General features: G+C 46.8%; 2 protein-coding genes across 2 annotated transcripts in view; one reads left to right on the forward strand and one right to left on the reverse strand.

Annotated features, from left to right (window-relative positions):
- The window catches only part of PARPBP (PARP1 binding protein), a 62,245-nt gene extending 41,503 nt beyond the window's left edge, over positions 1-20,742 (forward strand). Inside the window, exons 10-11 of the mRNA XM_054988394.1 lie at positions 5,885-6,047; positions 19,808-20,742. Of these exons, the coding sequence (XP_054844369.1) occupies positions 5,885-6,047; positions 19,808-20,145 (501 nt within the window). The 3' untranslated portion in view covers positions 20,146-20,742. The remainder of the gene's footprint in view (positions 1-5,884; positions 6,048-19,807) is intronic.
- On the reverse strand, positions 20,512-22,203 carry PMCH (pro-melanin concentrating hormone). Its single transcript, XM_054988395.1, has 3 exons — positions 21,931-22,203; positions 20,834-21,038; positions 20,512-20,561 (listed from the first exon to the last, which is right to left on the reverse strand). The coding sequence occupies exons 1-3, from the start codon at positions 22,174-22,176 to the stop codon at positions 20,512-20,514; spliced, it is 501 nt and encodes a 166-aa protein (XP_054844370.1). The 5' UTR covers positions 22,177-22,203.
- Between the last annotated feature and the right edge of the window lie 2,801 nt (positions 22,204-25,004).

The raw sequence follows: 25,004 nt of genomic DNA on the forward strand, positions 1-25,004 counted from the left end.
ATCAAAGCATATTGAGCAGATGTATAAAGTCAAGCAAGACACGTGGCAATCACTTGTAAAACATCCTCCAACATCATCCCTGATAGCTGATGAGATCCAGCACTGGCAGTCTGGGTCTTCTTCTGCCCCACCTGATAAGGAGGGAAGGAAGATTGATGCCCTGGGTAGGTGCCAATACTCCATCTCGGCGTTGGCCCTCCGTATAGCCAACTATCAAACTATCATGGCTGGCTATCAGTTATACTTGTGGGAAAAGCTATCGTCTTATGTCGCTGACTTGCCTGCAGACAAGAAGGCCGTGGTGTCCCTACTGCAAAATGAAGCGGTTCGCCTCTCAAAGCAGCAGATGAACGCGGGGAGCCCTGCTGCTGATACTGCTGCCCGTGGGATGTCAGCTGCAGTGCTCTTGAGATGGCACTCTTGGCTACGGTCAACGGCTCTCCCAATGGAGGTGAGAACCAAGATTGAGAATTTGCCATTTGAGTGAGATTCCCTGTTTTCCAGCACCATGGATGAGGCACTGAAGGAAAAAAAGGAGGATAGACAGACGGCTCGGTCATTGGGAGTGACCTCGGCGGATAGGTCTGCATTTAAGCCACGGTATTCGACCAGATACAATCCGTACCAGTATCATGGAAGATACCAGCATCGTCCTTATTTCCAACAAAACCCCGCTTCCCAACGCCACTTCAGTACTACACAGCAACCAAGGAGGTATAGGCCATTCAAGCCCCGTCCACCTCAAGCTCCTGCCCAGCAAAAAGATCCGCAGGGAGCAGGGAGGCAGTTTTGACAGCACGAATCCACCACAGCCCTGAATTTCTCGGACAGACTGAAGCCTTTCCTGTTTGAGTGGGAGTCAATAACATCTGACTCATGGGTCTTAACAATTGTTGATAAAGGATATGATGGGTTAGAATTCAATGAACTGCCTGTGTGTATCCCACCATCAGAGGATGTGAATAATACCTTGGTTGAATTAGAAGATGAGATCATATCTCTCTTGACCAAGGGTGCTGTGCAGGAAGTGACATATAAGGAGTCTGAGAAAGGCTTTTTTTCTCGTTTCTTCCTGGTCCCAAAGAAGGATGGGGGTTTACGTCCCATTCTAGATTTAAGGGGACTTAATGTTTTTCTTAAAGTTACAAAGTTTAAGATGGTCACATTGTCTGCAGTACTTTCCTTGTTAAAGAAAGGGGCTTGGTTTGCTGTCCTTGACCTGAAGGACACCTATTTCCATGTGGGAATACTGGAGGAACACAGAAAATTTCTGGGGTTCGTTTACAAATGGAGGGTGTTCCGTTACAGGATGCTTCCCTTCGGCTTATCTACAGCACCACGAGTATTTACTAAGTGTGTGGCAGCTGTGGTGTCTTTCCTTCGGGAGAAGGGCTGTACCATCTTTCCATACCTCGATGATTGGCTTATCGTGGCAGATTCAGAGACTAAGCTGTTGCAAGATGTGGATTTGGTAGTGAGCACTTGCAAACGTTTAGGTCTGCTTGTAAATTTCAAAAAAACGAAGTTGTTACCAAGCCGTAAGGTGTCTTATATTGGTGCCGTATTGGACTCGGTAAATGGTAGAGCACTACTGCCTCAGGAAAGGGCTAAGTCTCTGAAAGGCTTAATTTCCATGTTTAAAAGAAATCATTTCCAATCTGTGCGCACAATTCAATGTTTACTGGGTCATACGGCAGCTGCTACCTCAGTGGTACCCTTTGCAAGACTTCATATGCGTCCGCTTCAAAATTGGTTTGTGCGAAGTTACAATGCTCTGCGGCACCTACCATCTCTCAAGCCCTCGATACCTACGGTCATACTGTCCTCCCTAGAGTGGTGGCTGTGGGATGACAACTTGTTTAAGGGAACCCTGTTTGGCTATCTGTATCCTGAGGTTACAGTGACCACAGATGCATCCTTGCAAGGATGGGGGGCCTATTGTGGTTCTGTATGTGTACAAGATGTGTGGTCAGAGAGGGAAAGAAATCTACATATTAATGTCCTTGAATTAAGAGCTATACGTTTTGCACTTGTGTCCCTTGCAGCGCTTCTGCAGAGCCGTCACGTGTTGGTGCAGACGGACAACACGACTGCCATGTATTACCTAAACCAGCAAGGGGGCACAGCATCAGTGATTCTCTGCAGGGAGGCCACTCTCATTTGGCAATGGGCGATTCAGAATGGTGTGATGCTTCGAGCGATACATGTAGCGGGATCAGACAATGCTCAGGCAGATGCCCTCAGCAGAGTACTCATGTTGGACCACGAGTGGGAACTAAACGTAAAGTACATTGGGCCGATCTTCCAGTTGTGGGGCCAACCGAGCATAGATGTGTTTACAACGTCAGCAAATACCAAAGCCCAGATATTTTGTTCAAGGGCAGGGAGCGACCCTCTCTCTATTGGGGATGCCTTCCAATTTACGTGGACTCACAGGTTACATTATATGTTTCCACCATTCCCGTTGATAGCAAGGGTGTTATGCAAAATAGAGAACGACGATGTGGATTGCATTCTGATGGCACTCTTCTGGCCAAGACAGGTGTGGTTCCCCAAACTGTTGGAGATGTCCGAACGGACGTATGTGAGTCTATCTCCCTGGCAGGATCTCCTGGTGAACGGGAGCCTGTTCCATCACGAGCCCAAGAAACTACACCTGACTGCTTGGTAGATTCGACCCCGCCTGTAACTTATTCTGAGCAAGTAGAGGAAGTTTTGTTAAATGCAAGGAAACTCTCAATGAGGCGGTCCTACAAGGCTAAGTGGCTTAAATTTGAGACTTGGGCAGTTTCAAGGAATGTAGTGCCTTTTAGTAGCCCTTTAGGGTTGATTTTTGATTACTTGTGTCATTTGAAGGACCAAGGGCTTAGGGTTACCTCCCTGAAAGTACACCTTGCGGCTATTTCCGCATTTCATGATCAGGTTGACGGTAGTACAGTGTTCTCACACTACAAGTCTCGTCAGTTTCTCAAGGGTATGTTTAATCTATTCCCACCCGTGCCACCACCGGTGCCTCTATGGTCCCTGTCCCTAGTGCTGTCCAGGCTGATGCTACCGCCCTTTGAACCGCTAGCTACTTGCCCTTTGGACTTATTGTCTTATAAAGTGGCATTTCTGGTGGCTGTTACGTCTGCTAGGAGGGTCAGCGAGTTGACAGCACTTAGGGCTGACCCTCCATTTCTACGTTTTCATACTAATAGGGTGGTTCTGCGACCATGCCTTAAGTTTCTGCCCAAAGTGGTGTCTGCTTTCCACCTGTCACAAGACATCACATTGCCTGTGTTCTTTCCAAAAGCATCTACTAAAGGAGAAAAGGCCCTTCACACATTAGATTTGAGGAGGGCTTTAGCCTTTTATTTAGACAGGACAAAGGATTTCCGTAATAGTCCCCATCTTTTTGTCTGTTTTGGGGCTAAAGACAGAGGTCACAAAGCATCGTCACAGACAGTGTCCCAATGGATAGTGTCGGCCATTAGTAAAGCCTATGCTCTGGCCAGGGTAGATTGTCCTTTGGAGATCAATGCCCATTCCACACGATCTCAAGCAGCCTCATCAGCCCTTATCAGGGGTGTGCCGCTGGCTAGCATATGCAAAGCAGCTACGTGGTCATCTGCTGAAACTTTTGTAAAGCATTATGCTATGCATGTCAATGCAGAGCAAGATGTCGCAGTAGCAAGGGCTGTTCTTCATTCCTTGTTTTCATACGGAACAGCTGGAATTTTTTATCCTATTGATGGATATTGATACTTTGTGGGAATATGTTTTCTTGAACATGATTACTTATGTTGTTGTTCTTGTTATGGATGGTTATTGTACATAATAAAATTGAGTTGGACTTCACCCCGCCTCCTTATTGTCTGAAGCTTGGTACTGTCCCATGTGTGGAGGCACAGAAGAACGATGATGAAAACAGGGTTGACATACCTGTAACTTTTGTTCATCGAGTTCTTCTGTGCTGACACACATCCCTCCCTTCTGCCCCGCTGTGAATTCCAGAAGTACTACCTTTATGTATTGGATAGCGGCGGCAAGGGGGAACTGAGGGAAGGGGCCGTTGCTCGCCGTTGGGAACGTGACCATTTGGACGGGAAACGGTCGCTGTGCACTCGTGATCAACGGCCTCTTCGGAGCTAAAAAAGTGGTAAAGAGTCTTCCGGCGGCTGGCCTGCGCCTGCGCAGTCCCATGTGTGTCAGCACAGAAGAACTCGATGAACATAAGTTACAGGTATGTCAACCCTGTTATACTAAGTTAACAAGTCTTCTGTGCCCTTCTCAATAGCAATCTTAATTGAAACAATATTGGTAAAACTGATCTCCAGAAATTATAACTAAGCAGATCACAGCCCACCTGCTGTATATTGTGGTCTGCCAGAAACTTCATAAGCATACTTCATAAGCAGGTTGAATTGAATACCTGCTAGGCTGCATTGTGTGTCACCATTTCCATAGGTAAAAAATCTTATCTTGGGAGTGCATCTTATTTTTTGGTCTCATTTATTTTATTTATTTATTTCTGGGATTGCTTCTTATGGTGTGGCTAGTGCAGGCTTTGTAGCAGAGTTCCTTGACCACACCACATCCATTACACATGAGTTATGTGCTCAAAGGGTTTTTTTGTTTTTGCTACCACAGACTAAACATTTTTTACTGTATAATCTAAAGTGCAGGCTTAAATTCATGTCTTATCAGAACAGCTGGGCTACAGAACAAGTGTGCTGTTTGTTAGTCCTGGATTCCTTTGACAGTACTCTCTCTTAACCTCAGGTTGACCTAAAATTTTACAATTTGTTGCAAATTTTGGTTTCTTAACCAGCTGACACATTTTAAGTGTTTCTGCAAATTCTTAGAAAGCCACTGTCTTGTAGCATTGTACCTGGTATAGCCATTAGTGTTTGTGCTTCAAATGTGACAATTTTACAGATTTGTGTTCCGTTTCAAATATTTCCCCAGTGAAACTAATACTTGTATCTGGTTGTTTCAGCTTCAGGTTTCAGATCTTTGACAATTAGGCATAACACTAGGTACCTGCCCCCCCCCCCTCCGAGTGTGGGATTTTAAAAATTATTGGGCATTTTTTCCCTGCGCAAGTGTAAGCAGTCTACACACTGCACGGTGGGCATTTGGCTTTATTAGATTCTTCTGTGCTGCAGGGAATTCTTATTGATATTGTCATGGTTTGAAGCAGAATTCGAAGGGTCAGCTGAATCAATATGATTATGATCCATTCTGTATACTGAAATCCCCAAACCCTGTTTTGTCTTCACCGGAGTTACACTGACCTAAGGAGAGTTACAACCCTCTCCTCTCCTGTTTGTCTCCCTCTATTGTTGTCTTCTGCCAGTAGGTAAAAACTTTTTTCTTTTGTTTGGCATGGCCTCACTGTTATATGAGCCCTCCTCCCTCTTGGTGTGTATTGTGTAATTGTTATACGTATTTTAAATGTTGTTTTTAATGTTTGAAGTGTTTTTAATGCTTGACATGTTTTAATGTTTGCTGCCTTGGAGACTCTGAGTTGAATTGAAAGGCAGCATAGAAATGCTTTAAATGAAAATAAATCCACTGAATTTAGAAAACTGTAAATGTATTTAGGACTGTAAGTGAAATTTACATTTTTGTGGAGAAGAGAATGTAATATTTATTCTCTCAGGCCAATTTTGTGTGGACTTTGAGAAGCAGGATCTCTAATGAGGTTGGGGGAATGTTTAAAAAAATCAGATGTATGATTTTCTAAAAATGACTTTAACACTGCTTTTGTGAAGAACGAATTGTATATAAAAACCAAAGAGCTAGTTACACATTACTGGCTACGCAGTTTATTTCTCAAGCAAAAGAATTTTTAAAACACTTGGAAATGTTTATAGTTGATCAGTTTTTTTCCATTTAGCTGAAGCAACCTCTGATCAGATCTCAGTTTGCTTGCACCTACAAAGATGACCAAACCTGTGACAAGAAGGACCATCCCTTCAGCGCAAGCCAGGTCCCAACATGCATACATCCAGCACCCAAGGAAAGGACCGCTCTGGACCCTGAAGATGAATCTAGCGCAGGTAAAAGGAATCCTCAATTATCCGTTTAAAACCTTTTCTTTCCATTCCTCTTTCCCCCTTTGAAGCTCCGCCTATTTAAGTGGCTGAATGGATTTGCATCAATGCCTTCCAATTGTTGCCAAGTAGGCCCCCTCCCCTGCTTTGAAGCCTGCTATGAACTGTGTTAGAGTTTCCTGCATCACTGTTTTACTGCTGCACCAAAGACTGCTTTGCACGTGTGTGCTCTGATACACGTGTCAGTTTCCTGCCTGCGCGTCAATTACCCTGCTGCTGCAATAGACTGTGTAGTTTACTGACTCCATGTTTGGTTAACTGCACAAAAGGACTCTCTTTCTGGGCAACCCTGCCCTGACCTGTATCTGGAATTCCCCGTGTGTGTTTGGACTCTGTTACAAGTGTGCCCCGTGCCTGCGCTGCCATCTACCCCGGACCGTGCCGTTCCCTGCTTTGGACTGTGTTTTAAAGTGTTGTTCCCGCTGCCTCCATGGAAGCCTGCCTCATATGGGCCCAAGCCGCTGCTAGCAGCCGGGCGCCTGCCGGGGAAACCTCCAGCGAGCCTGGCTAGGCGCTCCCTGGTCAGTTCCCGTCTGGAGCCTCCCGCGAGCCGGTCGCCAAGCTTGCCCTTGCTACCGGGCAGCCTGCTATCCAGCCCCAGCTATGCCCAGCCGGCATCCATGTTCTCAGGCAGCCAGAAGACCCTGGGAAGAAGACTGCTTTGAGAAGCCATTTCGGCGAAGCGGGCACACCACGTCCGCAGCGAGAGCCCCTCGCCCCGCTCTGCATATCTTAGGAGCCGCCCCGGAGAAGGAACTAAGTGCCGACCATCCCAAGCACTTAGGGAATGCATCTCAAAGAAACCTCCGCATTCCAAAGCTGATGACATCAGGACAAGCCCTGTCCGCTGGAACATCCTTTCAGCCCACTTGGATTTCCCCCTCCCTCTTTTGTCCCCTCTTCCTGAGGTGTCACTTATCACAATCTGATTACCAAAGTGGCCCATCCAAGCCATTCAGTAGCCCATTAGACCCTTTGTTTTAAACTGTGAGAACCACCAAGTACAGCACCAGCCCCAGGGTACGTTTTGGGGTATTTAAGCTGGTCTCCCAGACCACTCGGTGCTCAGGCCATTCCTATCCAGACTTCCTTGCTGTCCATCTGTGGTCCCAGTGCTGGCATTGGGCCACCCTCGTTGCTGTGTCTCTGCTTCGCTCCAGGATAAGTGAGTATTCCCCCTATCATCGTTGGGAACCAGCTAATGCGAACGTCTCTGTATTTCCTACTCTGTATTTCTTAGACCTTGTATGTTCTTTGTATGATTGTGCAAGCTAGGCTTACGCTACACTCAATACACGTGTTTGGACCTTACTCCTTGTCTGCCTCTTTTTCACTAGAGTGTCTGGGATCGGGACCTCCGTAAACATAGGTTATGATCCTCGCTTAATATTAATAGTTACAGACTGCTACAGCTAATTCCCCATTATAATAAAAGAGCAGTTCTGGTAACAGTTTACTGGTGGAGAATGCAGGCATAACCCAGTTCGTGTGAATACACGCGAGTCGACACGCGTGTCTTCGGCGAACTGACATAGAGGAAAATTTTCCAGAACTCAGTGTAAAGGGCGCAATTTAGCTTAGGGAATTAAAAGTGTGAGTGTGTGTGGCTCTAGCGAGCATCTCTATCTTGTGGGTTGGCTTTTCCCCCATTTCCTCCTTCAGCCAGCTTTGGACTACTTGCCTTTTGTGGTGCACCGCGAGGCCCTCCAGCCGTTATAACCGGTGTACTGTGGGTGAGGACCTCTGAACTGGTGAAGTTCCTGGCCACCTTCCGGGCCGCCTAAACGCGTCTATGTGGGTGGGATCCCAGAAGTAGGCTCTATAGATTTATATATCCTGAAGCAGCACATATAAAATTCTTTTCCGCCCTCCCCCGTCTCTCCTAAGTCCGTCCAAACCCCGTTCCTGCCAGCACTTAGGCTTCAATCCCCGCTCCGGAGGAAACGTGAAGGGATCGTTAGTCCGTTTGGTTGTTCAGTCAGTTTAGCTTTGGGAATCTGAAGCCAGGTTCCTGAAGCCCCGCGGCAGCCAGCCGCACCGTGCTTGAGAGTTTTAAGTCAGACTCGTGGGCGTACCTTGCTTGGGAGTCAGTGGGACTCTTGGGCACACTTTTGCTTGGGAGTTGTTAGAACTCTTGAGCGCACCTCGCTTGGGAGTACAGTAAGCTTTACTCCTGAGCAATTTTGCTTGGGGACTTGCAGAGGCAGTCCTTGAGCGCTGTAGTCTTTTGGTCTTGGCTTGGAGACAGTTTAACCGTTTGTCTCTGAGCACGAGGCCTGGGGACACTTTGAGTATAGTTCTTGGGCAGAGAGCTTGAGAGCATTTGTAGCTTCTGAGCAGAGGCTTGGAAGCACCTCAGTTTCTGAGCAGAGGCTTGGGAGCATTTCTGGTTGCCTGAGCAGAGGCTTGGGAGACCCCTTAATTGCAGCTTCTGAGCAGAGGCTTGGGAGCACTTCAGTTTCCGAGCAGAGGCTTGGGGACACCTTTTGGTTTCCGAGTATAGGCTTGGGAGACCCCTGAGCTTTGGCTTCTAGGCAGAGGCTTGGAAGCACTAAGCGTTTTGGTTCTTGGGCTTAGAGAGCTTGAGAGCACCTTCTGAGCCAGTAAACTTTTCCTGGTCCCGTGGCTTGTAGGCAAGCTTGAAACGGGAATAGGAATTTTTCCTTCTCCCCCGGTGGAGAAGAACCGAGTGTAGGACCCTTAAAAATACCCTGTAAACCCTAAAAGTAGAACCTTAAAACCCCCTGGTAAAAACCCTTGAGGACCTGAGGGAAGGATAAACCTCCCAAAAGGAACATAGAGAGGAAGAAGTTGTTAAAACCCTTGAGCAGCTTTAATCCCCCCACCCCTGGTGTCGCTGATCTACTCTTTAACCTCCCCCGAGATCAGCCTTAAACTAAAAAGGAAAAAAAAAATGTACCGGGCAGCCCCCACCGTGCCCCGCCTGGAGAAGTGGCTAGTTAAGAAGGGAGATTGCCCTTGGGAAGCCGGTTCCTTCAAGGGACCCGACCCGCTCCAGATAGTCAGAAGCGCCTTCCAAGATTTTTGCGAAAAAGAGAAACCTAGGTCCAGTAAGAAGGATAGGTATGGAGCCTGGGCACTTTTCACCGCCCTACAGGACAGCGTGTCCCTAATTAATAAGCTACAGCTAGCTCAGGAAGAACAGGAACAGGAGATAGAAAAGCTAAAGAGAGAAAAGAAGGAACATGAGGAAAAAGCAGCCGAGTGGCGTTCAGAACGCGTTAACTTCATGCTGGAGAAGCAGGGACTAGCCGCTGCCCTCCAGGACGCCCAGCACAAGGCTGAAGTAGCCACCGCTCGTGCCGATATGGCTGAGCACGCAGTAATTGAAGGTCAGGAGAAAATTGCAAAGTTAACCCATGCTGCCCAGTTCATGGCAGAGCAGAAAGTCGCAAAGATAGCCGCAGCAGACCACTCCGCTTGTAAGAGGGAGCTAGAGGCCCTAAAACAGCACCTGGGAATGCAGCAGGCCGTAATTTCCGCCGTGCATCCCGCAGCCCTCTTGGCCCTCCCCGAAGGTAGTACCGACAACTGGTCACCTCCTTCGCCCCAGCCCGAGGAAGCTCCACAGCCCCTCCATCCGATAGCTACCAAAGAAATTGTCACCACAGACGATGATGGCAGGAAGACAGACCGAATAGTTAAGGAGACCCGCAATTGGAGGCCCGATGAGCTCCAAGCCATAGCGGACCGCATGGGACCCCTGAACCGAGATTCAGCCATACAATGGTTTGCACACGTGACCATGTCCCAGCCCTCCGCCAGTGGTTCCGATGTAGCCCAACTGGCCTGCCAATGCGCTGCCCCTGAAATAGTCTCGGCCCTGAATGCCTATATCTCTAACCGAAGGTTAGCCACCCGCAGTCAGTATGGAGCAATTAAAGAAATTTGTGCATTCCTGTGGCCCACCAAGAGTTTGAAAGCCCTGTATATCGCGGAGTCCCAGAAACCTGGAGAGGACCCAGAGGCATATTTAGCTAGGAAACAGCTTCTTGCAGAGCTGTCAGACGAAGTGGACCTAGATGCAAGCGATGTACCCGACTTTGACGAATTAGAATTCAGGAGAGCAGTCTTAGATGGACTCAATAGTACCACCCGCCTAGCACTAGCAGGAGTGGAGCCCGGGAGCATCTCATGGGGAGACCTGGAATCCCGCATCAGGAGCATTGCTGGCCTGTTGCGAGAGACCGGCGCCATCCGCCATGTGAAGTCCCCGGCCCCCCATAGGAAAGAGAGTGAGCCCATCAACACCGTCACGTATGCCAACCATGGTCCCCACTCCCAATATCGGCCCCAAGGGCATAGCTCGTACTCGGAGCCTAGAGGTGGCATCTTGCGTGGGAGAAGCGGTAGCTTCACTCGGGGCCGCAGCCAGAGGGACTCCCGTCCAGGAGTAACCTTTGCGCCCACCCCCAGTCACTACCCTTCCTCCCCACAGGGACCCTCTGAGCCCTGGAGACCTGCGCTGCCCTCGGCACCCCCGCCCCCTCGGGCACCTCACCCCTACAATCACCAGGTCTACCCTCCCCCAAGTCAGGCTGACTCCTGGAGACCGCAGCCAAAGGACCATGAGGAGCCCTCTGACCTAGGCGGCCTGCCGCCAGCCAGGGACTCACTCCGCTGGGAACTCTGGAAGCGGCTCAAGGATCATGGGGCAGACATGGAGCTCTTCCACAAGCAGCCCACTTCAGTTCTTCTCTCTGCCCTTCTAGACACCCTTGGGAAAGGCCCTCCCCAACATGCACAGCCAGTGGCTACAGTAAGAGGAGAGCCGCCACCAGCTGGGAACCCCTTTTTCCAATAGGGATGCCCGGGGGTCACACATGCTTCTCCCCACTTAACTGCCCGTGGGAGAAAACCAAAGGTTGAGGCTAGCCTTCGACCTCCGGGAACTAAAAATAGCTTGGAACTTAAAAGAGAGAAGGAAAGATTCCAAAGGGTGATTCGCACCCAGAACCCAGCACCAACTTTGCCAGACACCTCTAAAGGAAATCTGGCAGAGCTGCAAAATAAAATCCATGAACTCATAAGTGTAAATAGGGAACAGAATTTAAAAATAAATGAGCTTAATAAGGAGAATAAGGAATTAAAGGAAAAACTAAATTCTTGCACAATAGAGAAAGAGCAGCTCCACAATAAATTCCTTAGCATGCAGACTTTGCTGGAGGACCAGAATAATGAAACTGCCACTTTAAAAACCCTGATGCAAAGTCTCCTGGAATCCCAGAGACTCACTGAGGCCAGAATAAAGACTCTAGAGGAACAATCAGTGATTGAATCAGCACCCCGCCCCGCCAAAGGCAGTGAAACAGGTAGTCAGTCACCTTTGCCTCCAATTTCTGCCTCAGCCCCCATGCCCAAGAAGCCAGAATTCACTTTAGCCTCTGAGCATGTGCAGAGTTTAAAAGTCATTCCCCAAGCAATTGTCTTGGCTCCCATAGAGTGCTCCCAGCCAAGCTATACACAGCCCACCGTGACTGTGCCCTCTTGCAATGGCCCTGAAAACCAGACAGACGAGAGTAAAAATGCAGTTCCTTTAAAAGAATTAAATTGCTTTGAAAAACCAGTGCTTGCAACTACACACCAAATAGCTTTCTCTCAGCCTTCCCTGACTAACACCCCTGAAGAAAACCTTATGTTGTGCTTGTGTGGTTTAATAGTGCTTGAGCTAATTCAAAGACATTTGTGTATCTGTTTGCACGTTTTAAAAGGCTCAAGCCCAAAACTTAGTGAAAAGGTAGAGCCTCCAGCAGTAAGTGCAGACAGGAATGTAATAAGGCAAGTGAGCAGACTCCAGAAAGAATCCCAGTTGCTAGCAACATCTAAAACAGACTGTTCCCACTCAGCGCTATACCCCCACCCCTCATTGAAATGGAAAAGCTGGCCAGACCAGGATTCTGACCTCCTCCCCATTCTTCCTTTTGTCCTCTCCCAGGCTGAAGTAAGCCCAAATAAATGTAATCACTGGTTCCCTGTCAGAATTTGGAAGGGATTGGAACCAGGAGTGGAAAAGCCACCTTAAGGAGACTTGAGTTCAAGTCCCCGCAGCCCCCGTCCCTTTTCGTTGTGCAGTCTTAACTTTATGTGTGTGTGAACCTGTAGCCCAATTCCCTTTTGAAATTAGATGTAAAAAGCCAACTTGGCTTCATATAATCATTTAGTGTTTTTGTTATTTCTTGTCAGTTCTATTCTTTAACTTCATTAGGCGGGCCCCACAGTTGGGACCCTTGGGGAAGACACGGCAACCAAAGCCAAATAGGACCACCACCGAAAGTGATTCTTAATTGGATTATAAGCCGCATGTTCGGAAAAAATTACACAAGCAAGGGAGATTTGCTGTGTGTGAGAGTGTTTGGAGAGGCTTTAGCCCAAGGGTGCATACATTCTTTCGAACATAGTGGAACCACCAAAAAAGGTGATCCCTGTATTCGAAAATATATCACCCGCCGTGCTGGTGAAGATCCCGCATCTACGTAGATTCGGGGTCTCACCTGCCAGACCCACGCTTTCGCATGATGGTCGGCTTTGGCTTTGAGGGCCGTGCCTCCCCTGGAAAAGGTCCCCCAGATAGCCCAACATCCCTCTTTTACTAATGTTCATATTCGTCATGGTGAGTTGCTATACGGCGCCACCAGCCAGTACGCTTTAGTGCAAAAGTAAAAGACCCGCCAGTATTTTGTAAATATGTTACCCCTGGAATGTGTTATTGAGGTGCGTTCGCCACGCACAAGGGGCAGCGTGCCTCATTTACATAGCCAGGATCCCCCGCGCCAAGATGACCCCCGATTCACCCAGACTCAGTGGCGCCGACAGATCTCGGCCGCCTCCGCCGCTTTTCGATAAACGCCGCCGAGCGCCCTCGGCTCCACCTCGGCCCTTTCCGCCAGCAGCCGACCGCCCCACGTAATCTTTTCCCTTGCCCGTACCGTATAAGGGAAAAGAAGGGGGGGAGACATATTGAAGTTATAATGAAGCCCTGCCAGGCCTTCCAGGTGAGGGCAACCCAAAAGTACCCCACACCCGTATGCCTCTTGCTCCGTGTATTTTTCTTTTGCTCAGTGCATTTTTCTTTTGCTCAGTGTATTTTTCCTTTTTTGCCCGGTGTATCGTTTTTTCCTTAACTAGAAGATGGGGCCTCCCGAGGGAGTCCCCCCCCAAAAATTGGTTGTCCTGCAAACATATGACGAAGGCCTATTTTTGAAAAATTAAAACGAGGGCCCCCGTCTGCAGCAACCCTTATAGTTAATGGAAACCGCTCTTTAGTTTTTTCGTTTTAAAACGGCAAGGCCAGGCCGAGCCGGACCGACAGCTCTCAGCCCGCAAAATAAAAACAGCCCGCCACCGAGCAAGGGGCACCTGAAAGCCACATAGCCTAGGCACCCAGGGACCCCTGGGGCGAGTTTGCATAATCCCGCCTAACGCACAGCCGACCCTTGCTCGACGCAAAAACGTCCCCCCTGAAATATACACGCTTTAGAAAGAAACCTTCACACAGGAGTTCCCCAGAGCAACAAGCTGGAAGGCTCGCTTAGTGCTCCGGGACTTCTCGTTCGAGCCCCACCTAATAGACAGTGCTGGCAGAAAAACGCTCTCCCTTTTTCCTTTTCCCCCTTTTTTTATTTTTGCTGCAATAAACTCAGGGAGCCTGTACTTATATCCGCAGGTCTCCCCAGGATATTTTCACCACAAAAGGAAAAAGAAGGCCAGGAGATGAGGCACCTGGCCACTCTGTGTTTGCTCGTGCTGGCAGGCACCCTAATAGAGGGACGCCCGTCCAAATTAATGCCCTACCCCCACTGGAGATGTATTAATACCCTGGCAGGGAATGAAATGATGGTCTGCAAGGTTGTGCAGCAGAGTAATATGACCACCCCGACGGATCGCACTAACTTCCGCAGTTGTGAAGAGCAGTGGATCCGACCCCCAGAGCTCGTTATTTTATGTGTAGGAGTAAAAACTCTGTCCCAAGAATTAGTGTGTTACTCGCCTACTGATACAGTTTCACCACTTGCTCCGATTCCTTGTATGTTTCTTCCCCGTATCAGGCCAGCCCCCACCGCAGTCCCGGTGGTAGACAGATATACCACCCCTGCCAACTTCGAAACCTCGCCATTTGTCACTGAGGCTCTCGGACCATACTGTGAAGTTATTTTAGTGTCGGCCGCAGTATGGAAGGCAGGAGACCCCTTTAGAATGACCATCCTACTAGGCACCACTACCACTGAATCAGCAGCAGTCACTATCACGCCCCCTTCAGGCGCAGTTCTCTCCTTTGCTATAGAACGCTGGGAGAACCTGACCTGGATTGTAAAGGAGGAAGATCTAGCCAAACATGGCCCACCCGATTGGATTCTGGTTCAACAGACGCCCGAATGCCAAACCAAGCCCCTAGTAGAGAAATTTCACCGGCTTGGGCTGCTCGTTGTAGATTTGACTCATGAACCAGGCAATTACTCCCTGCTGATCCGGACCCAGGAGACCCACACCATCCAAATTGACCCTTTGATTGCTAGCAATGAACAATTAAGCCAAGGCGGCACGCATATAGTGGGCTCCCATGTTTTGAAGACTGACATTCGAGAGAGGGTTCTAGTCCGCCCGCAAATGTCGTTAAAAGAGATCCGCATAGACTTAGCTGAGCTAAATATAACCCAGAAGCTGCCGCAGTGCGCTCCCTATCTGGAGGCCGGTAGCAAGGGTTGGAATGCATGGCTACAACTGTGGATCGATCCCTCTCCTTCTCTCTCGCGTGCCAGACGAAGCATTGCCGACTGGACTGCTCCTGCAGCCGGAGGCTTAGCAATCATGGATTCGGTCAACATTGAGACTCTCGCTAATAAGTTTGCCCATGTTACGACTAGCATCTCTGACTTAGGTAAACCGGTGGTGCAGTCCCTAAATTCCATTTCGAATGGGCAACACGAGATCAGCTCCATTCTAGTTAACTGGGAGAGTCAAATTGAAAGAGATTTTTCTCTGCTGCTCAAAGGGACACAGTCTTTGGAACGCAACATGTCAATAGCCATGGCATGTGTGCAAGCCCAACAATTAAATCAGGCTGTGGCCATGGGGCTAATTCGGCAAGCCACGGACGGGCATTTGCCCCTGGAAATTAAAAGATTGATTATGCCCAAATTGTCACCCCTTGAACTGGAGCTTGAATCCTGGTGGTCTCTCGTAAATTCCTCATTCTCACCGACCACCCAGGAGCTTAAATTATTTTTATTAACGGCCAGTGCACACGAGTCATTCCACGTGTATCCAGTCGTGCCTCTGGGACTCCAAGTCAGCGACACCGAAGTCCTCTACGCCCGCCACCCCGACCATTGGGCCCGCTTCACCCCGACCGGATGGCAGCTCGTCAGCCTCCAAGGGTGCCAGCATCGAGACCAGACCGGCTTCATCTGCCAGGACCAAGCCTTTGCACCTCATCACCCCTGTGTAGCCCCGCAAGTCGACGCCCTCAATGAGTGCCCTTTCGAGGTCGTCCAGGAGAACAGCTCCGCTGTGGTCTACATTGGGAAAGGATGTGCCTGCGTGCGAACGGCCTGCGACTTTGTGGTCCTGAACTCGTTCCAGCTCAAGCCCGTGATCCCGGGAGTCAACCGCTGCTTTTGCAACCTGTCTTCGGTAGCAGCCTGCGACTTCACCTACACGGTACCGGTCTGGACCCAAGAAGAGATCCTGGTGGCCCCCTCCATCTATCGACATGTGAAGCCCATCTCCCTTGGCATCGGTCTGGAGCTAATCCACGAGCTCCTGGCCCACCCGCAGCTCCACCGCACCCTCCAGAGCATCCAGAGGGACGGGGACACCACTGCTTTGGTTGTGTCCCACAACGGAAAGGAGATTTTGGATCTGGTCCAGCGGATTAAGACCACCGGCGAGCACTCGTGGTGGGAAACCCTCTTTGGTTGGAGCCCCACTGCCACTGGAATTTACAATTTGGCTTTGCACCCGATCGTCGTTATTCTGGCCTTTCAAGTTTTATTATGTGCCTCATTACTTTATTTGGGCTGTTGGAGCCGCCGACAGCTCCAGCAACTCCAGCTGTCTTACCGTCTGGACCACTACAATCCAGACCCACTCTTGCCCTAATGGTGATTCTTGGCGCCCTCCTTTAACCCTTGTTTGTTTTATTGCTTGTGCCGGTGTGAACTATGACTATGTTTTATTATGTGTACGGATCCTGTACCGGCCCCATGGACGCTCTGCTGCCGGACGCCGCTCCGAGGCCCTCTTGTGGACTAGGGGGGGACATATTTCTCTGCCTCCCAGCCCACGGCCCTTCTCCAAACGACCGCCAGCAACGCCACCGCCATGAGGACTAGAACTGTGTGCCTGAAGCCCTTCTCGCCGCCTGCCGACCCTGCTCTGCGGATTGACGTAGACAGCAAGGGGGGGCGGAAGTGTGTTCTGGAGCACATGAACTAAGTTTGCTTGTTCTTGTATATATACAACCCAGTCCAGCAGCTGTACTGCGGACTGAGCCGTCTGTGATCTTTGTTGCTCTATTGTTTTTATGAATTTCTTTCCATTGCTTTCATGAATTTTAACTCCCATGAATTTAGCCCCGAACTAGTCCCTCTCTCTATCTATTGCAAGTGCGCCCACGAACTTTATCCCTATGAATTTGATTTTAACCTTGAATTGCCTTCTTAACCCGACTCCCTCCGCCGAGGCAGTTCTAGTCTATGAATTTGATTTTAATCCAGCCATATTGATTTGGTTTTTAATTGCAGAGTGTATTTTTCTGGCCCCCATGAACCCTTCCGCCGCTTACCCCCCCATGAATTATTTCTCCGCACTTGCTTTTACTATTGCTGCTATCATCTATGAAATCGGTTTTAACTTCCTGAATTATCATTTTAAACCCTATGTATCTATGTATTTATGATTTTAACCATTTATGAATTAGCCTACCATCAATGAATTATGCCTTGCTTGCACATTTCACTTTACCGTGTATGAATTGCTTTTAATCCTACATTCATGAATTGAACCATGAATTGTCCTTGCTTTTAAATCTTATGCTTATGAATTAATCCATGTATATGAATTGCTCCTGGTTTTAATGCTTTTAACCCACCATGAATTCCGTATTAATTACCTCCCGCCATGAATTGATCAATGTACCCAAATATGAATTGTTGTTATTTATATGCATGAATTGATCATTGCTGCCTATTGCTATGAATTACTATTGCTATGAATTATTGCTATTTATTCTGACGATTGCACTTAGCACACCCCCTGGTGTGAACCCAGAGACCTGCAGCCCATTGGCTGATCTAAATTGCACTTATTCGGTTAGGTGGTTCTCCAAACTAAATTTTTGAGTGACGCCTCCCCCTCCTTCCCTTCCCACTCCTTCTTCGCTCGAAGCTCGACTACCGGACATTGCCGACCACCTCACCTTTGAAGTCAAGTTCGGAGACCCGCGCGCCTGACGTCCCGGGGTCTCCGAGGGGGGGAATTGTTGCCAAGTAGGCCCCCTCCCCTGCTTTGAAGCCTGCTATGAACTGTGTTAGAGTTTCCTGCATCACTGTTTTACTGCTGCACCAAAGACTGCTTTGCACGTGTGTGCTCTGATACACGTGTCAGTTTCCTGCCTGCGCGTCAATTACCCTGCTGCTGCAATAGACTGTGTAGTTTACTGACTCCATGTTTGGTTAACTGCACAAAAGGACTCTCTTTCTGGGCAACCCTGCCCTGACCTGTATCTGGAATTCCCCGTGTGTGTTTGGACTCTGTTACAAGTGTGCCCCGTGCCTGCGCTGCCATCTACCCCGGACCGTGCTGTTCCCTGCTTTGGACTGTGTTTTAAAGTGTTGTTCCCGCTGCCTCCATGGAAGCCTGCCTCATATGGGCCCAAGCCGCTGCTAGCAGCCGGGCGCCTGCCGGGGAAACCTCCAGCGAGCCTGGCTAGGCGCTCCCTGGTCAGTTCCCGTCTGGAGCCTCCCGCGAGCCGGTCTCCAAGCTTGCCCTTGCTACCGGGCAGCCTGCTATCCAGCCCCAGCTATGCCCAGCCGGCATCCATGTTCTCAGGCAGCCAGAAGACCCTGGGAAGAAGACTGCTTTGAGAAGCCATTTCGGCGAAGCGGGCACACCACGTCCGCAGCGAGAGCCCCTCGCCCCGCTCTGCATATCTTAGGAGCCGCCCCGGAGAAGGAACTAAGTGCCGACCATCCCAAGCACTTAGGGAATGCATCTCAAAGAAACCTCCGCATTCCAAAGCTGATGACATCAGGACAAGCCCTGTCCGCTGGAACATCCTTTCAGCCCACTTGGATTTCCCCCTCCCTCTTTTGTCCCCTCTTCCTGAGGTGTCACTTATCACAATCTGATTACCAAAGTGGCCCATCCAAGCCATTCAGTAGCCCATTAGACCCTTTGTTTTAAACTGTGAGAACCACCAAGTACAGCACCAGCCCCAGGGTACGTTTTGGGGTATTTAAGCTGGTCTCCCAGACCACTCGGTGCTCAGGCCATTCCTATCCAGACTTCCTTGCTGTCCATCTGTGGTCCCAGTGCTGGCATTGGGCCACCCTCGTTGCTGTGTCTCTGCTTCGCTCCAGGATAAGTGAGTATTCCCCCTATCATCGTTGGGAACCAGCTAATGCGAACGTCTCTGTATTTCCTACTCTGTATTTCTTAGACCTTGTATGTTCTTTGTATGATTGTGCAAGCTAGGCTTACGCTACACTCAATACACGTGTTTGGACCTTACTCCTTGTCTGCCTCTTTTTCACTAGAGTGTCTGGGATCGGGACCTCCGTAAACATAGGTTATGATCCTCGCTTAATATTAATAGTTACAGACTGCTACAGCTAATTCCCCATTATAATAAAAGAGCAGTTCTGGTAACACTACACAGAGGAACACGCTTCTAAGCCCATTGATTTCAATGGACTGAGAATGTTGTATCTCTTCCTTGGATTGCACTGTGAGTTGCCTAAGGCTGCAGTCCTACCTACACTTTCCTGAGATAAGGTCCGTTGACTAAAATGAGAATTGCTTCTGTACAGACAGGTTTACTCCATGATTCAAATTAATCTAAGACAAACTGACCACTTCTCTTAAGAGCTTAGTGAGCATTTGGGTGATAAAAATCCTTTTAGGTACTACTGTAGTGGAAAATAGCATTGCATGTTAGCATTGATCTTTACTGCTCTCTTGTGTCTGTTATCTTCTGGAAAAAAATCATTGCTGAGGGGCCATCTTATGCACAAATCTGGCAGTCACAAATTCATTGGGCATAGTCACCGTTGTAACAGCAGCTAGAAAAGCTCCCTAGAACTGCTATTCAAGCAGTGGTCTTGAGGTTTATCCTTTGCGTTCGTCCACCTTTGCATGCCAAAATAAAACTGGTACTGCTCACATGTAAAATGAAATAACTTGGGGGAACTGTCTCCTTGTGAAGGCTGTGTTCTAGACATTTCTTGAGACTATTTCTAAATTCCTGAGACTTTTAAGGTCTGTTGTCAGTCACCATACCAAACAAAAGAGTAACAATTCTTTTCAAAGGCAAAGTATGGCTAATATTTAATTTATCACTTAAAATAGTTGTGTGATACTTTATATGTTTTAGTTACTTAACATTTAGTTTTTCCTATGCTTTGCCTTCTGTGTGTGTGCGTTCATTTCCTGGAGTGTTGCTGAAATGTTATTCTCTTAACCAACAGAATGCCTCCGTTCACATCTTGCAAGTGCTGCACTTGGAACTAGTTCTGGAAATGTTCATCAGAATGGAAGCAGAAGTAAAGAAATAGGAAAATTGAGTTGCCAGCCAAGAAACAAGAGCTCAAAGAGGAAGCAGGTGGATAGGACTAGTGAAAATGCCATAGGCACTAATGAAAATGAATCACTTCAGCACGTACATAGTAAGAAACCAAAGGCTGTGGCGAAATGCCAGAATAGTTTGGACAACAAAATAAAGGGAGCAGTAAAATGTGGCAAAACGGCAACAAAAAGCAAACTGATTGTCGGTCAAGCAAAACTAACTCATTTTTTTAAATTGTAAATGTTGTCCTAGCGGATTGCTTTTTGGAACCATTAATGCCACTGTAATCTTTGAAAAGAAACAAGCATCAGTTGTTGAATGAACATCTTGGTTTTGCCGTGATTATAAATTACGAATTAAAGTTAGTATATGTACAGTATTTGGACAAGCAGATCAAGACAACAAACTTTGCAGAATTATCAGTTTTAATAATGTATAATCAGTACAGTTATTTGATCATGCATTGTTTTTCTGACATACAAATATTTAGACACCTCCCCCTCCAAAATACATACACAGTAACATTTAAACTACAACATCATTTAATTTTCATGAAAATGGTTTTATCTCTTCCAAAGATTGTCCTGCCATAGTTTAGATTTCCCTTTAGACTTGCCAACATGGTCGATAGACTCTTCCCAGCATACACCTGAGCACTGCAGAAAACACAGAAGTTCTGATTTGTCAGAAAAATAGTTAGCTGGCACATAATATTTGTGACAAATGGTGTTTAAATGCACTTTCAGCACTAGTGGCGTTTTGTATATTTTTGCTAACTTTTTAAAAACTTCGAATATTTGGATACATTTATCTAATAAATGTTTTTTTTTAGAAACGGCTGCCGCATTAATGGTTTGTTTTAACAGATATAGGAATGCACTGAAACCATCCAGTGTTGTTGCTTGAAATAATCTGAAAATATACTTACTGTCAAAGTCTCTTCTTCCGATAGGTAATTTAGCTGAATTTTCATCATCTCCCGTTTCTCTCCTTTCCTGTATGGATTCAATACTTTGAACTTCGGCTTCAGCTGGAAAAGCCGCAGGTTCCTCCAGTGAAAAATAAGGAAGCTGCTTAAGAGGCAGGTTCAGCGGTCGGCTGTGGCTTATGACATGGTGCTTCAACCCTGTGTTCTGAATTTTGAAAAAAAAACATGAAATTTAATGAGATATTAATAATGGCATCCAAGTATGTGGAAGTGCTTCAGAGTTCTCCACCACCACCCAGTCCCTAAAGGTCTTTTTGACTGCAGCTTTTCATGCTTTATCAGAGGCTGCATCTGGACCAAAAACCAGGGAAGCCTAATATATAGAAAACATGGGTATCTCTCAGTGCAATCCTAAACAGTTACTCCAGTCTGTACCCATTGATTTCAATGGGCTTAGCCTGGACGAACTCTGCTTAAGATTGCACTATTTGGGACCCAGCAGTTATCTACACTGTGGAAACCTTTGCCTTCAATGCAGGTTCATGCTACAGGATTTTGTAGACAAAGTATATGTACCCACTAATGTTAATGGATTAGGATGGCACCCTAAAAAACAGGGTTTTATTTGTCCCAAGTAAGAGCATTAAGGGTATTTGTTAACCGAAGAAAGAGGCACTTTTGTTTTACTAAAACACATTGAAACTTTATATATATTGAGCTGATGTGTGCAATCCAAAGCAGAGTTACACCCTTCTAAATCTATTGATGTCAGTGGGCTTAGAAGGGTGTAAGTCTTTGTTTGCACTACAAGATTGGCTTGTAGAAACTACATTTGGTTAAAGTTTTCAAACATACTTATTATTATTAAAAAGAAATGAAGTTGGAAGAGTGAACTCTTCAATGGTAGCCCCAGAGTAACAGCACAGCTGAAAAAAATCCCTCACTTTGCAGTCTGAGTTATACCCTTCTAAGCTCATTCACTTCCACAGGCTCAGGCAGGTTTAACTGTGTCTAGAATTGCACTGCTAATGTGTTGGATTGTTTCAGCTGCACCACTAATGGATTTTAAATATGACTGCTAAAAAGAGGAAACTCACTGAGAACTTTGGGGCTCCATCTTCCTCTTCATTCAGAAAACTGCTGTCCTCAATTTTATAATGTTCAAGAGAAGATGCCGGCAGTGACTTTTCAGCTTTTCCGCCATTTTGGATTACTTTTCCAAGACTGAACGCACTTAATAGCATGTCATCTTCCGCTTTTCGCATCGACTTTGAAACAGAAAGTAGGAAACCTTGGGAAAAGAGAGAGAAAATCAGAATTAATGCATAAGATGGGATTCTCATTCTTAGGTGCTTGATGTGTGCATAGAAGTGAATCTAGATTAAATCTTGTTTGAGAGAAGCGTCCCTGGTAAATTAATGTTTCTTCCTGAGTACGCTATATATATAACCTGTAGAATGAATAGAAACCACTTCAGTGGCTTATGTACTCTTCAGGTGGTCCTTAGTTAAGGGTGATCTTTTGCACATTATTAAGTTTCTTTTATTTCTAAACCATAGGTGATGAGCTTTTTTATTATAATCCTGAGATACTTTGAATTACTGTATGTCAAACATCATGGGACACTGAAAATGTCTGTCTTTTAAAAATGGACCTTAATTTCCAGTTAAGATAATTTCAGAAGACCTAATTTGCACATGTGTGGAAAAAGGCGGGGGGGGGAGGATACTTCTTTGTAAGGATGCATGTAAAAATTAAATGTGGGACAAAATTCTCTCTTAGAACAGCTAAAGCAATTGAGGCTTTTTGGTTTAGAAAAAGACAACTAAAGGAGTCAGGTATAAAAGAGGATTATAAAACTGAGAATGTTATGAGGAGAAGGAATAGAAATGTATTATTCCTTTCTCTTAATACTAGAATTTGTACAGACTTCTTGGTTTGTAGTTAGTTAGTTGTACGGACTTCTTGGTTTGTAGTTAGGCTTAAGAAACACAAAAGAAAATAACAGCAGAATTCACAGAATGCTATAATCCCTGGGACTGAAGTACACCCCTCAGCAGATGATCATTCTAATCTTCAGCATTAATATTGATATTTATAACTGAATTATTCCATGGTATGGACTGTACATCTGAGCCAGAGAAAAATTCTCCACTCACCTTACAGTAGCGTTGGCTATAGCTAGGAAGTGGCCAGTTGGCGGCCACAGTCTCCCTTGTGGAATCCTTCTTAACTCTGGGCCCTTGACTCAGTTCAATCCAGTTTTAGGCCTGGGTTCTAAACCAGGATGGCTTTATTTTCATTGGTGGACAATCCTTGTTTAAAGTTGGATAGGGAACAGTAATTCCTGTTAGATTTATCAGTTGACTACTCCATCCTTATACTTCAGTTGGGATACGGAGTTGGAATTTGGAGAGCAGCTCTTCAGTTATTTCAGACTGTTGGGACCCTTTCCACCCCAAACCAGAATTAACAGCATGGGATTTGTCTTGGGAGGGGCACAGTGGGTGTGCCACAAGGTTCCACTGTCTCACCCATCCTCTTCAGTTCTTATGAGACTGAATGAGGCTGTCACCAGCATCAACATGCAGATACCAATCTCTATATTTCATTATCCAAACTTCCAGCTATATCTGTCTTGACTCTAAACGTATGCTTTGAAGAGGTTGTCATATGGCTAAGGCAGAACTATCTGAATTTGAATCCAGAAAAGACAGGTGATGCTAGCTGGGAAGGTTTAGAGGGGCTGGATTTACTTTTAGTGGATGGGGTGGAGTTGGCATCTGCAGAACAAGTTAAGAATTTGGGGGGGGGGGATGGACCCAGCCTTGTTGTTTGAAATGCAAGTTGGTGTAATGGCCAAGAGTGCCTTCAGTCAGCTATTCTGCCAACTATCCTTTCTTAGTGCCACAGGGAGCTCTCATTTTGGCGTGCTCTAGAGTCACTTTCATTTCCCAGTCTGCCCCTGGAAGGAGTCTAGATAAGCAGCAGATAGAATTAATCCAGAGTGTACCTCAATCAGATGGATGTCATGAAAGTCAGAACCTTCCTTGTATGATTTATGCAAGATCAGGCTATGGGTTCCAAGCCAGTGGTATATGCCTCTAAAATAGATTGCAGGCCTGTCTTGTGTAGTTTGATCCTAAGGCAGAGAACTATCTTTTCAAACACCAGATCATTAATAACTAGGTTAATTAGAGACACTAGTGATTGAAACAAAGATCTGTACTTTTTTGTGACTTTTGGGGGGTGATGTTTAAGTGCTCCTGAAACATCCCCTTTAGCTACTGTTACTATGAGAATGGCCAGATATATACATGGGAATAAAACAAGTAATGTAAAGAAGATTTTTTTTTATTAATCAAAGATGTAGGTCAGGGGCCATGCACCCGTTAACACCTTTCCTGATGCCTGCCAAGTGTTTTTAGAAAGTGGCAAGGCCAGATAGGATTTTTACCCAGCAGGACTTCTGATTGGCTGTGGAAATTTTAAAAATAATTACTTGGGCAGCAGCTGTCACCACAGAACAAGAATCTCTGTGTCACTGGAAGTAAACTGTGTGTATTCAAGAAAATATTTTAAAACAATATGTTCATTTTAAAGCATCCAGTCAAAAAGAGCTTCTTCCTGAAATGTTAAAGAGTTACTATTAGACTTAGGCATAAACCCAATCCCTGTCATTTTGTGGGTGCCTCAGCCTCCTGTGGCAGCCATTTTGTGACTGATCTTACTCATTTGTCTCCTAATTCATAAGGTGCCTGCAGGCTCAAAAATGCTGGGGAACCCCTAGTGAAGGAAACATGGCAGCCCTATGTAGCAAGGAAGTCTACCAATGGCTCTGTTTAAGACCTTGCCAGGCTGAGCCTGGCAACCAGTAGGAGAACTGGGGGATGAGGGCAAGTGTATGTGGGTCTGATGTTGGCAATGCTGCTGATGTCATTATGTCACTTCCGGGTACAACCTGGAAGTGACAAAGGGCAGCTCTAGGTTATACCAGAAGTGTTCCATTGTACCTGGAAGTGACATAGCAACATCAGCAACATTGCTGTTGTTTATTTTATTTTTCTCCCATTGTTGCTTTGAACAGTGGCAGACAACATGAGTTGCTGGCAGGAGGTCTCCCTTGGTGGGATCCCCTGCTTCAGCCTCTGCCCCCTACCACCTCGTATCT

Source organism: Eublepharis macularius, chromosome 9, assembly GCF_028583425.1.
Source record: "Eublepharis macularius isolate TG4126 chromosome 9, MPM_Emac_v1.0, whole genome shotgun sequence".
Classification (NCBI taxonomy): Eukaryota; Metazoa; Chordata; class Lepidosauria; order Squamata; family Eublepharidae; genus Eublepharis; species Eublepharis macularius.